The following is a 16,143-nucleotide window of genomic DNA, read 5'->3' as shown; positions in this document are numbered from 1 at the left end:
CAGTCGCATCGTTTTTACTTTCTCCCCTCGAAACTCAAGACTCAAAACTCAAGACTCAAGCTCAAGAAAGACGCCAAGAGAGAGGGAGCGAGTTGTTGGCCCAGAGAGCCCAAAGAGAAGCTTCGTGTCTGTGTTGTTACCGGTTTCTCTATGGGGTGAAGCTTGGCTTACAGCAGATCCGTTTTGGTGTTTGTGTGGCTTGCCTTTTAAGCCCGGCCACCGGGGCTGGCAGCTTTCAGATACGTTTTTGCCTCTGCCGAGTTCAGAGTCCGAGTCGGCTTTATCGTCTGGGTCTGGGTCTCAAAAAGATCTTGGATCTTGGTCTCGGCTATCGCTTTTCCGTTTTCGGTTTTCGGTTTTAATTTTAGTTCGTTGGCGCGTTTGCACGGATCGAGTCGTGTGCACCGCTTAAACCACACCGCTAATAAATACATATACATATATATAAATACCACATATTTGGTGGCCAAGATAGGCTCGACGCTCTGCTATTCGGATCAATGCTGTGCTCTGCATTGCCAACGTTATGCTAATTACCGAAAGGATACAAATCATAGCATACATCATCGGTTACAATCTCTTTGGCAAGACTCCGTCGCACCGCTGGTGACAAATTCCTCGCACGGTGCCCAACCCGCCAAATAAGCTCTAGAAATAAAGAGATACACAGCCAGGAGAACAGCTAGCAACATACATATATATATTACATATATATTTATTTAATATATCAATCAACAAATTCGCAAAACGTGCCAAATATAATTTAAATCTATTTATTTTGTTTAACAAAGAGCTAATAAGTCTAACTATATAAATTAGTAAGTCGTTTAATTTAAATCCTCATAAAACAAGCACAACAAAGAAAGTTGCCGCAGGAGCAGCCATTGGCTTCAGCATGAAGAAGCCAGAAATGCTGATTAGTTTAATTTTATGGTGAGTTGAAGATTCTTAATTAAGCCATTATAGTTTAATGTGTGATTGTGTCAAGGCAAGCACTAAAATAGCTTTTATTGTTTGCTTAATGTGCGATTTGTGGGGACAAGAACGAGTCCTTCTATATTTTGTATATTTGAAGATTTAAAATCAGTGATGAAATTAGCAACTCCTAATATTTGTCTCCAAATTTTGGTTTCACAAGGACTAAACATTTATTCAAATGTCTTTTATATGTTTTTGAGCTATTTTAAACTGTCCTCAAATTAAGTTTAATTTATGTTTTGTCACTCCCTCAGTTGCTAATTTACTTGCAAGAATATGTAAATGTTGGCTTAAATGTTTGACCTTTGAAACTAGTTTTTTTTGGTATATTTTTGAAGGCGGATTTTTAGCTGCATTTATGCCTTTATTTATGCATTAGCTTTGAGCATTAGTGCTTAGGCCAAATGGCCGGCCTACTACAACGAGCCACACATATATAACGCAGATGGCCATTAAAGCAAATTATAGTTTGTAAGGCATGCGAATACAATTTGGCTCTTTTTTCGGACAGAGCATCATTAATCATGAGTTTTCTACTCGCCTCGCGATCAACAAGAAGCGTCAACGGAAGTCAGAGATTGACAGAGTCAGTCAGCTTATCACCGAGCGATTCGACTTCCCCATTTATATGGTCCTTGAGGCATTTCATTAACTCTACAGAAACTGAAAACTGTTTTCAAGAATTAGCATGATGACAATCGCAATCGGCTGCTTATATCTGCACATGAATATTTATTTGTTGAGGGGCGATCGAAAGACAGGCGATCATGTAATATCGATCCGGATTGGATTTCTTTGCTCAGCTCAGCGGTGAAAAATCAATTTGAAAAGTTTCACTTTCATTTTTCACTCTCTGGACTGGGAAGATGCCAACGCAAATCGAAGAGAAAAAGTTGTCAGCGGCAACAAAAGACTCTTTCGCTTTTTATGTTTGTGTGTCGTGCCAGGTGGTTTTTGGAACGGTTACACAATCATGACTTTATTTTCGTTTTCAGTCCGCGCTTTTCGCCTCTTTTTTTGGTTTCTGTGTTAACCGCATTGACATAATTTCCAGCGTAGGCATCCCAAGAAAAGAAAAAAGAAAAGAAACCGAAGCATTAAAACTTTACATAATTTGGCAGGCGTATCCGATTCATAGGCCCAGCAATAAATCTGGCTTTATCGATGGAGATGTTCAGCGCCGGAGCCTAGTTTTAATTAACAGATTTTTGTAACATTCGGCCGCTAAGTGTAGAAAGTTTTCTCCTATCTCCAATCGCATTAATTTGGAGTTTTTGTGTTAATCAGTGTGTGTAAGATATGCAAATTGGAACGCGGCGTTAGCAGTTCGCTTATGCAATGGGTTGGATAATCCCCACCGGCTGGCGACATTGGTGGCCAGCAGATTTACAATTTTAGAGACCTTGGCCAGCATCTGTGACTTCTTTGGCTTACTCATGCGGCGACGCTCAGAATGCAGCCGAGCAACTTGATTGCTCAGGCAAATTAAGCACAAGTGCTGCCGATTGTCGACTGCCGACTACTGACTGCGCTGCCAGCTGCTGACATTGTCTAGTTGACACACTTAAGTCACTTAAATGTCGTAGAATTCTTGCTAAAAGTTTTCTCGAGTGTTTTACAGCATATGAACATTTTTAAAACACTTTTGGACATTTTTTTATTGACTGCGGCGTCAAGGCTTGGCGCCCCCCAAAGGCGATGTCACCGGCTTGCCGAAAGTAGTAGCTTATGGATAAACATAATTGTGATATTTGCAAGCGAAATATTTGAAGTAATTTGGTGTATTCGCGTAGGTCGAAACGAAAGACTTAGGCAACGAACTTGAACTGACAATCAGTCTAAGAGCTTCAAACGTAGCAAGGCCAATGCGGATGTGGGTGGAAGTTTTGGGATAAAAGATGGAACACGTGCTTCAAAAGAGGATTTTAATAATGCCTAAGGATGGGATTATTTTTTGAAGGTCAAGCTGTGGGAAAAGAATATAGAAAACTAAAAGAACCCAAATGAAATTCATTTAAGCTCACAATAATAAATAGAGCTAAAGAAGAAGCCCCATTTATCAGAGTTTTTAAGCATGATTTTAAAACATATTTTTTACCAAACAATTCCGCATCTTCCCATGGCTCTTCCATCATCATTTAAGTGTTCTTGTTATTATTTATCTATTTCACAGTCATCCATTAGCACCTGGCCAAAAAGAAAAGCTAATTCAAACTAAAACTGGCGCCGCCTTTTTGGCCAACACATCTTTTGCATCTAGAATTGGTCAAGATTTTGTCTTATTTTTTGCTGGCTAGAACTGTTTAAAAATTAATTAGCCAGCGCGTATATGATAAATAAGTAATTAACAGAACACAAACAGAACGGCGAGTTCAAGGCTGAAACCAAATCTGAATCTGAAACCGAAACCGAATTCTCTTAGTCGAGAATTCGTTTTATGTGTTTTTTGTAATTTAATTTGCAAGTCTTGCCCGTCTTTCGATGGTCCATCATTTATCATATTTATTTCATTCGTTGTTTGTCGTGTCTGAGACCCGTTTTTCTTTTTTTATGCCTAACTTTAATATATATTGACTAATTAATCATCATTTGTCTGGACTAGAGATCCAACACCGAAAGTTGATCCAGTGAAAAGTTGAATAAACCTATTTGGCATGTGGCTAGATGGCAAGATGGCCGAGAATTCCTTTTCTTCCTCGGGCTTCCTGGTGAAAGGCAATCACAATTAGCGATCGGTGTAGCTGTTGACCCTGAGTAAACATGCATAACTATGTCGTTGGCCGATTCCAAGTGATTCCATAAATCAAGAAGCCGTTGCTCAACTTGTTTTCTGCTCCGCCAAGAATAATTCAAAGCGCACAAATATTTCTGCGAGTGTCCAACTCTGGCAGCGCCTGTCTGACCACTTTGTTCATTTCTACATACATGGGTCCAAAAAACGGGTTAACCCGAATAAAATAAAAGTATATCGACCAATATGCACAGCAGCTTAAACCAACAAAAAAAAAACAACACAAGAAAAATCTAAAAGGAACGGGCTGCCCATTGTCTTATATTCGTTCCCTTGGCTACATAAAAAATGCTACAACCAACTGCATATATGTACAAATGTATGCCCATGCATAAATCTGTTTTATTTGGGTTAAAAGAAATTTTCAGCTCTCTTCTTTTAAAAAAGTAAACGGTACAAGGCATCTGTGAAAAAGCTCAAAACAAAATCTGAAGCAAAAAGCCAAACAGACGAAAGTGAAATTTTTGTTGTTGCCTCGCCGTACGACGTAATCAACTTCAACAGGATGAAGTGGCCAACAGGCTTGACTGGGCCCCATTTTTTCGGTTTTTTTGAGTAATTTTGCTGTCCAGCAACGGAACTAAATTTTTGTTAATGCTCCCAGCTCTTCAAATGAAGTTTAAAGAGCCTTTTGAGGTTTTTATTTAACACTTGTCTGCTGTGAGCAACCGGCGTCTTCCGTCGCTTCAAGGTGCTGCAACAGGTTGGCTTCTTACATAAGCCGGATGAGGATGGCAGTGAAGAAGATTATTATGGTGGTGGAGATAGCAAAGATTAAAGAGCTTTTGAAATTGTTTAGGGTGTGGCAGAACTATATTTTGAAAATAAAGTCACAAAAAGACTTGGTAACTTGGTACTTACTTGATCAAGCTTTTTATTGTCTATGCTAATAGATATAAAACAAAGTCTTTAATAAAGTGTAACGTTGATTCAGATATATTAATTAAAATAAGAGTTCCAAAACACCACTACGATTTTTGTTTTTGGTTACTTTAAATCTAAAACTAAAATTCCCTCTTCTTAAATTATACCTTTATCATGTTTAAGGTTTTGTTTTACAAATTCTCCAGCTAACTACTCACCATTATCGATTTTTATCTTAATTTTCATACCCAAAAAACTCATTTAACTTTCTCACATTTCACCTTAAATTGCCCGAAAAGATTTCACAGATTTTTGACTGCTTGCGAGGGCTTTAGAAATTTTCACCAAACACACCTGGGTGCGTTGTCAATTTAGGTAAATTACACGGCGATTATAAGCGATCATATCGGTGTTGTCACTTTAATGCGCCATTTAGAGAGTCAAAAGGCCTAAAATTTTGCTGAAAAATCGAATGCCTTTTCCCATTTGCGAAATGGCTCGATGGTTGCCCAACGAGCTATGACCTTGATGCCAGTGAAAAAATCAACTTGCCTCTGATCGTTAATCAAATGAAAACTCCCAAGCGATTTGCATGCAGGCAACACCCTGTAAATTGGAGAGATACGGGGCCAAAACAGCTCTTCGAATTGTTTACCAATATCAAGTTGTGTGCACTTTCGCAATGAAAACGAAAGTTACGCCCCGCTATTCGAATATATAGCCGTATGGGCGCATGGATGTCTGCGGCGCGTGACTTTGCCAGCGTTTACACTTTCTTGCCATAAAAAGCAACGGCCCCATGGGGACACACACTGGCATAGAATTATGATCTTCACGCCACTTGGTTGGCGTTCAAGCAACGTTCACCAGCAGCAGCCACATCTGCAGCCGCAAAAGCAGACTTGGCAATGTAACCAATATTCGAAGCCACATCGATGAGCATAAAAATTGCATCATGCCTGCATTCGCCGTTGATGTCGGATGATCATCAAAGTTGCCAATGAGCACTATGATAATGAAGTGCACTTGAAAATTTCTGTATGCAGATCTTCAGTTGCCCCGTTTTTTTCGTAGCCTATTTCCTCATCTTCCAAGAGAAGAGAGAAGTACAAACTGGATGGGGACAAGATGTATTCAATCACGAGTACCATATTTCCCTAGCGATTTGTCTGGTTTTTTTAGCCTGGTCTACTCCTACCCATTGTGCAATGCTCAGAGCCAAGAAACTGGCTGTGTAATGAACACGACAAAGAAACCACGACGCCAGAGTGAAACAAAAAGTGTTTGGGGAGTGTATTATGCTGATCACATGACCATCACAATCACTTGATGGCTGGAAAATATTCGACTTGCATTGAGGTTGGGAAAACATTTAAGCGGGTTAGACAGGTTTTTTTGAGAAATATTGTATGTTTTTTAAGAAGATCAAGGATCAAAGAAGATAAGTTAACTTAAGCTATTTGTTTTTGCAAACAAATAAATTTTCTTAAAATCGCTTCATGTGAAATTTTTTAAATTTGTATTAATATTAAATTATGCTCATAAAGTATAAATAGAAAATATTATTTTGGAAAAACAAGAAATGCATATAAAAACATTTGAAAATGTTATAAAAAAAACACATTTAAAATTTGTATCATTGTTCTTAGTTATTATGTTGGCTATAGCTATTTTCATCCTAAGAAAAGTTTTATTAATTTCAACATTATTCCACTTTAAAGTTAATTTTGAGGCAGTAGAGTATGTAGGACTCGAATCTTGTTGCAAATACTTTCGCTTTCTTGTTTTGTTCCAGGCGTTTGTGTTAGTAGTTGCTGCTGTCGCTGGTGTTGCTGATTTTCCTGCCGCTTGTGTTGGTGGTAGGAAATCATGTGCAAAGTCACATGACGATGACGCTACGTGCCTTTGGAGTAATTGCAGCAAGGGGGTGTTGCCAGCCACCGACAGGCATTCACATACAAAGAAATAGAGATAGATAGATATATAATGGCTATATATATTTGTGCGCATATTTGGCCAGGCGGACTAGTGCGGACTGTTGATAATGAAAACGACGTCAAACGGGCGTTCGCATGAGTAATGCGCATACCAAACACTCGATGGCTTCCGCAATTTTGTGGTTTTTGTTATTAGTGCCGGGTGCCACACTAACCCATTTGTGTAAGCCTTCTGCAGAGGCATAAGTAATTTTTATATCGGCTGCTGTTAGTATTGCTATTGCTATTGCTGCATGATTTGGCAATTGGCAGCGAGTCAAGTTTGTTGCCTAAGTCTTTTGTTTTCGCGCTGATTGCGCAAAAGCGATTGCGGGTGTTCGGAGATCGTCTCGTTTCTAAGTATTTCCGAGCCTCTTATGCTGCCGCACACACATATGTGGGTAGTGCCTTATCTAAGGCCACTTAACTCATGATTTGCAAAAAAACAATTCATTCGTGACTCTCGATTGCGCACAGCTACCGAACTATCAGCACTTGCAAATTGAACATATATCGCTTATCGGCATCCGACGGGAATTTATGCAAATCGCAAAATAGCATAATTTGCAGCCAGCCAATGCTTGTGCAATATTTAATAAATAAGGCCCCATTTACAATGATATATTGTAAGCAATTGTGATGCGCTTACGCAAGCCACTTGATAGCCAGACAAAAGTCAACTATTTTAGGATTGGCACGCGTTCATCAGCTCTTTCCTTCAACTGGTTTGACTTGTTACATGTACCTTTTGGTATTTTAACAGTTCTCACTCACGTGTTTTGTAATTGCCAATCGATTGACCGTATGACTAAGCAGCGATCGTAAGCCGACTGTAAACAAGATGCAAATACCACGAGCTGCTTGGGTTACAATGGGTTTATGCATCTTAATAATGAGCTTCAGGCAATGTGAACACAATTACCCCGAAAGATGTCGATGTGACCGATAATCGAGTGCGATTTTTACGAGGAATTTGACTCAAGCGAATTCTTATAAAATCATCTCTCTGCGATTACCATACTGGCCGCTGTTTCCGTTTGCCGACCAGTCAGCTGAACAAACCAAATAAATGTCAAACAAATAAATAAATTTCGCCGAAAACAAGTTCAAGCAACCTCTACGCAAATCAGCAATCAGAAATCAGAAATCAGAAAAATTCCCCCCATCAAGCTGAAAGGCTTATGACAACTTAAAGCCGATCTCTGCTTCCGTTTGTCCACGGACTGATTGATAAACCCAACACGAACTTTCCTTTTCAATATTTGATTTATTAAATTGTTGTACCTTTTGGATAACAACAAAGTGAGCGCTCGATAAAAATACGATACAAATAAAAAAGAAATGCTAACTATTGATGTCATAATGCTGTTAAATAACGTATACGCCGCATGTGCCGTGCATTTCTATTTGCGGTTTTTTCGACCGCCGTTTGTTTATTTGTTTGTTTAGTTTCATGGGTGCCATCAGTGGCGCGAGGCATGACACAAATTTTTGCATTTCAGTTGGTGACATAAATACCAGACGACCCGCTCCGTGCCGCATAAAAGCCATAAACAAACAAATGTAAATTGCCAGCACTTCTGCTTTCGCTTTCAGCTCAGTTTCGTCTTAGTTTTTTTTTAAACTTTTTTTGAGACATACTTACTATACGTGATGGCAGTCAGGTTCTGCAAAAGTACAACTAAAAGGGGATAACCTCGTGCCCGGCAATAAATTAACTTATGTGTGCCAATTGCCTGCCTGCCGACTGCTGCCTGCATATTGGCCAATGGACTTTTCGACTGGCCCCAATGGGCAACCACGCACCTGGCAAATGGGTAATCGCATTACGAATTATTTTCGGTAATCGTTACTTCATTTGGCATTTTTTTTTTTTATTGCCAGAATCGCTATAATGGATTATGTTTTGCAAGGGGTTTTTTGTGATTGCAAATAAATAAATGAGAAACTGACCTAAATTACCTCATAATGACCAAGATTAGATGTTGAAGACGCCACACCTAGTAGATCTCAGCCATGAAAAACGTTTCCATAATTAAGGTATTCATTTTCTACGGTTATTTCATCAACAAAATAGATTTATGTGGCTCTTGAACTCTCAACAAGTTCATTACCTAAATATAGCTATCTTAAATCATTAAAATCGACTGGAATCTTTCAAGCTAGACATTATCTCGTGCGGTCACTTAAAAGATACCAAAAATACAAAAGCCTTGAACATTCGTCTAAATAAACCGAACGAAATACCACAAATTACGTTCAACTTTTAAATGAGTGCTAAACAAATCATACGTTGGTATAACTCAATAAAATAAGCGAAAAATAAAACCAAATAAACCTTAACTGAAACCAGAAAGTTAACTCTGTTTGAATATCATTTAGCTTCAGTGGAGTTGGCCAAAAATGTATGTAGGGGAAGGTGAGGACGTCATTAGGCGGGTTCTAAAAGCGGATCTTCTACGCCCACATCCACCAGATTGCAGAGTGTTGCATAATCTCGGATCTTGACGTCAGGCGCAAGTAAATTGCATATTGTTGTGTTGCTGTTGACAAAAGACTTCAATTCGGGAAATAATGTCAATGCAACCACAAAAGAAACTCCGTCACGTGAGCCAAAGCGGCTGGCCGAAATCAATAGAAGAACATAATGACAGGCCAACCAAGTGCGGCATAATAAGCCATTCAGCCAGTCAGTCTCTCAGTCAGTCAGTCAATGCCTTTTGGGGGCAGACGCCGTCATTGTTCATAATTCGAAATTGATTGGTTCGACAGACGTTTCTCATATCCGGTTAGGCAGAAAATCGCAGACCTACGCCTCCTCTATTATATACCTTTTTTATTTTTTAATATGCATAGTATTCAGTTTCAGATTTCGTTGTCTGAGTCTCGTTTAATTAACAGTGTGAGCAAACGACGGCGATGTGAGAAAACTTGTAATTAAATGCCGGAAAATGCAATGCGAGTCAATGAATGAATGAAACGGAGACGATTTCGTGCAAATTAATAACACGTGGTCACCGCTTTTGGGATAAACCTTTTTGTGATAACAAAATAGCAGGAAAAACCTCTGTCAAAGTTTTTCATTTCTTGGGTAAAGCCAATAGTTTAGTTAAATGAGTAAGCTCAATGATAATAGTTTTGATGAATCAGACTTCATGGAAAATGTTTTTAACAAGAGTACTGGTGGCATTTATTTATTCAAAAGTTATATTGAATGGTTTGGTTTCGTTGAATGGGGATTGCATTATTCTCTTATTATTTTTTGATTAATGAAAACTTGTTTTTCTTATGTATTCCTTAACAAATGTTCAATAAATTATCAAAAACAAATGATAAAGACATTAAGTCTGGAATTGGTTGCTGTATTTTAAAATTCTTGTTTTTAAAGGTCAAAGCTTAGATATATTGGTTAAATAAGTTTGATGTTTAGGGGGTAAAATAAAATAGCACTACAAGTAAAACCTTTTATCTATTTTACAAATAATTTTTTCTATTTTGATTTAACCATTTAATAATTTTTCCTTTATTTTCCTATGTTTTCCAGGTGCCTTTGCGCTCCGAGTCTGACACTCCGTATCCCCGAGGACCTTGAGAATGCCGCCATCAATGCCCTGAGCTCCGAGCGGGCCCGTTCCCTGACCCAATGTGGATCCTCCTCTGCGGAGGGCGAGGGCAGTGTGGCCGGTGACTATGATGTTTGCCCGCCGAGCAAGTACCGCCAGCCAACGGCCGAGTGCAACAATGTTTCCCATCGCAAGTGGGGAGCCCGTGGAGACATCTTTCAGCGTCTGCTGGTGGCCGACTATGCCGATGATGTTAGCCAGCCAAGGACCTCCAAGGGCACCCATGCCCTTCCCGATGCCGAACTGGTCATCGAGCAGCTGCAGCGTCATGTGGAGGGCGAACTGCGCCACGCCCACATCACTGCCATGCTGCCCGCCTGGGGTCAACTGTTGGCCAATGACCTGGTCGAAGTCGGACAACTGCCCATCTCCGGAAAGTGCTGCGAACGCGACTCCGCCGTCAAGGATCCCAGCGAGCTGCAGCAGTGCTTCGTTCGGGCAGGACCCGATTGCAAGGAGTACAAGCGATCGGCCCCAGGATTCGATTCGGAGGCTTGCCAGAAACGTAGGTTCTAAAAATGTAACTGCAACTGGGATTTAAGATTCTGAAAGTACATTAAAGACAATATAGCCAATTTTAACTTACAATCTTTAGACTATAAGCTCCAAACGCGAGCTAAGCCAAAAAGCCACACGGGTTTTACCTACACTGATAAAATGATAAAATATAAAATAGTACAAACAAATATATGACTATTAAATTCAATATTTTATATTTAATATTTTATTAAATAGAATGCAAAACTTCCAGTTGTAATATTTTTATTAATGTGGAAAATATTAAATTTAAATTAGTCCTATTTTGATTTAAATACATTTTATTTAAGCTAAATATGGTTTTATTAAAATTAAATCATCAAATATTAAAACCAACTGAAAAATTAAGAATCTGAAAACCAAATCGTGGTTACACTTTAAGCCCTAAAAATATTTCACACTGTAGTGCTAACAATATTTCTATATTTTTTATAGACACTCGCCAGCAGATGAACATTGCCTCGGCCTACATTGATGGCTCTGGACTGTATGGCTCCACTCGCCACGAATTCGACCAGCTGCGCACCTACATCAGTGGCGGCGTGAAGGTGGAGTCCTGCAAGTACTGCCAGGTGGCCGGAGCCACTGGGGCTCTGCATCGGGCCCTCCTGCAGCAGCACAACAACATTGGCGAGCGGCTGGCGCACATAAATCCCGATTGGTCCGAGGAGGATGTGTTCCTGGAGGCCAGGCGCATCATTACGGCCACCATTCAGCACATCACCTACAACGAGTTCCTGCCTCTGGTTCTGGGCCAGGAGACCACTGCCAAGGAGGGCCTCCGACTGACTGCCGAGAAGCACTCGAGCAACTACTCCAGCTCGGTGCGGGGAGGCATATACAATGAGTTCGCCACCGCCGCCATGCCCGCCTTCTGGAGCATGTATCCGCCCGAGATGCTGGCCAAGAAGATGTCCGCCCATGAGCTGTTGTCCATTGCTGCATTGCAAAAGTCCCTGGTTCCCAGCCAGACGAATGCCGAGGGCTGGTCCGAGTTGGCCTTGGCCGTTCATCGTGGCCGTGACCACGGAGTGGCCTCCTATGTCCATGCCCTGGATCTTTGCGAGCGTCGCTACGCCGCTCAGAGTGGTGCCAATGTGACCTTCGACACTTTGGCCCAGGCCTCCAGCATTCCCGAGGAGTACATCACCAATCTGCGTGACATTTACCAGTGAGTTTTATGGCACTTTTAAAGATCAAACACCACTTTGAGCTGGATCTTTTAAATACCGGTTGGTTTCGGTTTTTTGATGCATTTAACTTGAGTTAATTTGTTATAATCTTAAAATTAAATCGAAATTCTCTTTTTTGTTATATTTTTTTATAAAAAGTAAATTGCTTTATTTAAATTCAAAATTGTTTATTCATTTATTTTGATTTTTTTAATCTAAATAATGATATTTCCAAGTTAAATGTGAATTAGAAAATGTTATCAAGCTTCCTCGACACCTTATTATAAAGTCAATTAAATATTTATTTTACCCACTTCAGAAACGCTGAGGACATTGACCTTTTGGTGGGTGCCCTGCTTGAAGAGCCAGCGGTTGGAGCTCTCTTTGGACCCACTATTAGCTGCCTGCTGACCCTGCAATTCGAGCAACTTAAGCAGACGGATCGGTTCTGGTATGAGAACGAGATCCCGCCTTCATCTTTCACCCTGGAGCAGCTGAAGAGCATTCGCCAGACTTCTCTATCTGGTCTGCTCTGTGGCTCCCATCAAGTGAGCACGGCCCAGTCCAAGGCTTTCATTCTGGAGGACAACTACCTGTGAGTAATCTAGAGTTGCCCTTTTAAAACCAGAAATTCTAGAACTTAAACTCTTTTTTAGGAACTCAATTTTGGACTGCGATCAGCTGCCCAAGTTCGATCTGAAGCCTTGGCAAGTGAATCCCGAGGATGAGGTGCATGTGGAGCATGTGGAGGTGGAGCCAGCGACCAAGGAAGCCATAGCCGAACTGAGTCCCGAGCTGATTGAGGCTGCCGTTGAGCGGGCCAAGCAGGAACTGGAAGAGCGCAAGCGTTTCGAATACGAAGTGTGGCGTACCAGTAAGTATATAATAATAAATAAGCCCCTGAGAGTTTAGCTAATTTTAAATTTTATTTTTCCTTCACCAGAGGGTGGCATTAGTGCCCGTTCTCCCGATGGCACCGCTGCCTCTTTCAGCAAGGCCAATCTGGCTGCCCTGAACTTGGCCAACTCCTCGCTGATCTTCGAACTGACCTCCAACGAGATTGTGAAGAGCCTGAATCATATAACAAGACGCAAGCGTCAGATCTTCAACCCCAATCAGAATGCCTTCAATCGCAACGAACTGACGGATACCCTGCAAACGGTGGACATAAGTGGACTACTTGGTGGTGCCCCGAAGCCGGAGGACGGATGCCCCGAACCCAACCAGCAGTGCGATACCAACACGCCATTCCGTACCATGTCGGGCAGGTGCAACAATCTGCGCAATCCCAACTGGGGCAAGTCGCTGACCACTTTCTCCCGCCTGCTGCCCGCTCAGTATGAGGACGGGATCTCGGCACCCAGGCTCACTGGCGTGTCTGGCACCCAGTTGCCCAATCCCCGGACCATTTCCACCACCATCCACCCGGATATTTCCAATCTGCACACCCGCTACTCCCTGATGGTGATGCAGTTCGCCCAGTTTGTCGATCACGATCTGACTTTGACGCCGATCCACAAGGGCTTCCATGAGTCCATTCCCAGTTGCCGACCCTGCAACTCCCGCCAGACAGTGCATCCCGAGTGTAATCCCTTCCCCGTGCCCGCTGGGGATTTCTATTACCCCGAGGTGAATGTAACCAGTGGCGAGCGCTTCTGCTTCCCCTCGATGAGATCGCTGCCGGGACAGCAGTCGCTGGGACCGCGTGACCAGATCAACCAGAACACCCACTTCCTGGACGCATCCATGGTCTATGGTGAGACCACTTGTCTGTCGGCCAAGCTCCGAGGATTCTCCGGGCGCATGAACAGCACCCAGCTGCGGGGCAAGGAGCTGCTGCCACTGGGCCCCCATCCCGAGTGCAAGTCCCGCAACGGCCTGTGCTTCTATGGCGGCGATGATCGTGCCTCCGAGCAGCCAGGTCTCACTGCTATCCACACCTCCTTCCTGCGCGAACACAACCGGATTGTCGAGGGTCTGCGCGGCGTGAATCCCCACTGGAATGGCGAGCAGCTCTTCCACCATGCCCGGAAAATCGTCAGCGCCCAGGTGCAACATGTCGTCTTCAACGAGTTCCTGCCCCGCATCCTCAGCTGGAATGCCGTCAATCTGTATGGCCTGAAGCTGCTGCCGCAGGGCTACTACAAGGACTACAACCCATCCTGCTCGCCGATTGTCTTCAATGAGTTTGCCGCCGCCGCCTTCCGCATTGGCCACTCCCTGCTGCGTCCCCACATCCCGCGTCTGAGTGTCCAGCATCAGCCCGTGGAGCCGCCACTGCTGCTGCGCGATGGCTTCTTCCGCATGGATGCCCTACTGCAGCCCGGAATCATTGACGAAATCCTGCGTGGTCTGGTGGCCACTCCCATGGAGACACTGGATCAGTTCATCACCGGCGAGGTGACCAACCATTTGTTCGAGGACCGCAAGATTCCTTTCTCCGGCATTGATTTGATTGCCCTGAATATTCAGAGAGGTAGGGCTTTCACTTTTATAGACCTTTTTGTATAAACTCTTTAACCTTTAACTTTTTCCCTCAGCTCGTGATCATGGCATACCCTCGTACAACAACTACCGTGCCCTTTGCAACCTGAAACGTGCCACCAACTGGAACGATTTGAGTCGTGAGATCCCCACCGAGGTGATCAACCGCTTCCAGAAGATCTATGCCAGCGTGGATGACATTGATCTGTTCCCCGGTGCCATGACCGAGCGTCCTCTTCAGGGCGGTCTGGTTGGACCCACTCTGGCCTGCATCATCGGCATCCAGTTCAGGCAGCTGCGCAAGTGCGATCGTTTCTGGTACGAGAACCAGAATCCGGAGGTCAAGTTCACCGAGGCTCAGCTGGCTGAGATCCGTAAGGTGACGCTGGCCAAGATCGTGTGCGAGAATCTGGAAATCACTGGCGACATGCAGCGTGCTGCCTTTGATTTGCCCAGCAATTTCTTGTAAGTATATTTGTTGGCTTAATTATAATTATGAGACATTTTCGACCCTATTAAATATATAAAGTCTTGATTACTGTCACTAAGAGAGTAGATCTAGCTGTCCGCCATGTTTTGTAGAATATTTAATTTTTGTTTAATTACTGGTAGTTCTAGGATGCAAAATAAATTAAATAATAATAGCTGTAAGAGCATATAATCTTTGGCCTTCGGAAGTTTTCTTCCTTTCTTGCTTAATATAAATTTCTTAATTAATTTTTCTTATTTTTTGGTTTACAGAAACCCACGTGTGCCCTGCGCCTCGATGGCCCAGATTGACCTGAACGCCTGGCGCGAGAATGTCCAGGGCTGTCAGATTGGCAGCCGCAATGTCCGTGTGGGCGAGTCCGCCTTCCCATCGCCCTGCACCAGCTGCGTTTGCTCCGCCGAGGGGGTAAGCCATTAAATGTCCTTTAAGGTAAATTAAATTCTAAATCGGTGTTTTCCAAACTTTTAGGCTCAGTGTGCCTCGCTGCGCATCACCGACTGCGGCCAGTTGATCCGCCAGTGGCCCAAGGAGGCCATTCTGCGGGACGAGGTGTGCAACTCGCAGTGCGGCATCTATTTGACCGGCCAGCAAGCCAGCGGATTCAATCCGCAACAGCGACAGGGTCAGACCCAGCCACGTGTGACCCGGTCCCGCAACCAGAATCTCTTCAAGTTCCCCGACCTAACGCCCTTCATTGCTTCCCTGTGAGACGAAGGAATCGATTCCATTTTGAGTGCGGAGGAGTGAGCAGAAGCGATTATTAATGACGCATTTTGTAAATAACTCTTGCGTTTGTACATAAGTTTCTTTGTTGTTTGCTTACCTAAAGACTTGTCCAATGCATGCAAGCGAGATCTATATACATATACTCGCCAATTCTGTACGTCGTAAGATACAAAAACTCTCGGCCCAATCATCAGACATTCGCTACTCGCAGTGTCCTAGTTATCTCCTAATTAATATTACACCTTAACTATTAACAAATTATAATAAACACTTATTGTGAGTGAAATAATTTTCGCTGGTTGTTTTTTATTAAAAAAAGACAATAACATGTGAAAGACAATAGGTTATTGGTAGGCTCTAAAAAATCTTCTGATTGAAAATTAATTTGATCATCAAATGACAAAATTAGTTTCAGAAAACTTAATTTACTTTAAAGGCAAAGGAATCTACCAAAAATCTAAAATTAGTTTAAATAAGATCATTACATGGGATGTTGCTCAAA

The 16,143-nt window shown here is 42.4% G+C and overlaps 1 protein-coding gene across 1 annotated transcript; it reads left to right on the top strand.

Annotated features, from left to right (window-relative positions):
- The first annotated feature begins 232 nt into the window (after positions 1-232).
- Positions 233-15,930, top strand: LOC128262176 (uncharacterized). The gene is made up of 9 exons (XM_052996277.1): positions 233-933; positions 10,154-10,737; positions 11,205-11,940; positions 12,261-12,536; positions 12,598-12,815; positions 12,885-14,417; positions 14,482-14,890; positions 15,167-15,320; positions 15,384-15,930. Exons 1-9 carry the CDS (start codon positions 896-898, stop codon positions 15,621-15,623), a joined length of 4,188 nt encoding a protein of 1,395 aa, XP_052852237.1. The 5' UTR covers positions 233-895; the 3' UTR covers positions 15,624-15,930.
- The last annotated feature ends 213 nt before the right edge of the window (positions 15,931-16,143 follow it).

Source organism: Drosophila gunungcola, unplaced genomic scaffold (genome assembly GCF_025200985.1).
Source record: "Drosophila gunungcola strain Sukarami unplaced genomic scaffold, Dgunungcola_SK_2 000001F, whole genome shotgun sequence".
Taxonomy (NCBI): domain Eukaryota; kingdom Metazoa; phylum Arthropoda; class Insecta; order Diptera; family Drosophilidae; genus Drosophila; species Drosophila gunungcola.
The sequence above is the reverse complement of the archived record's forward strand: the minus strand, read 5'-3'. Positions and strand labels throughout refer to the sequence as shown.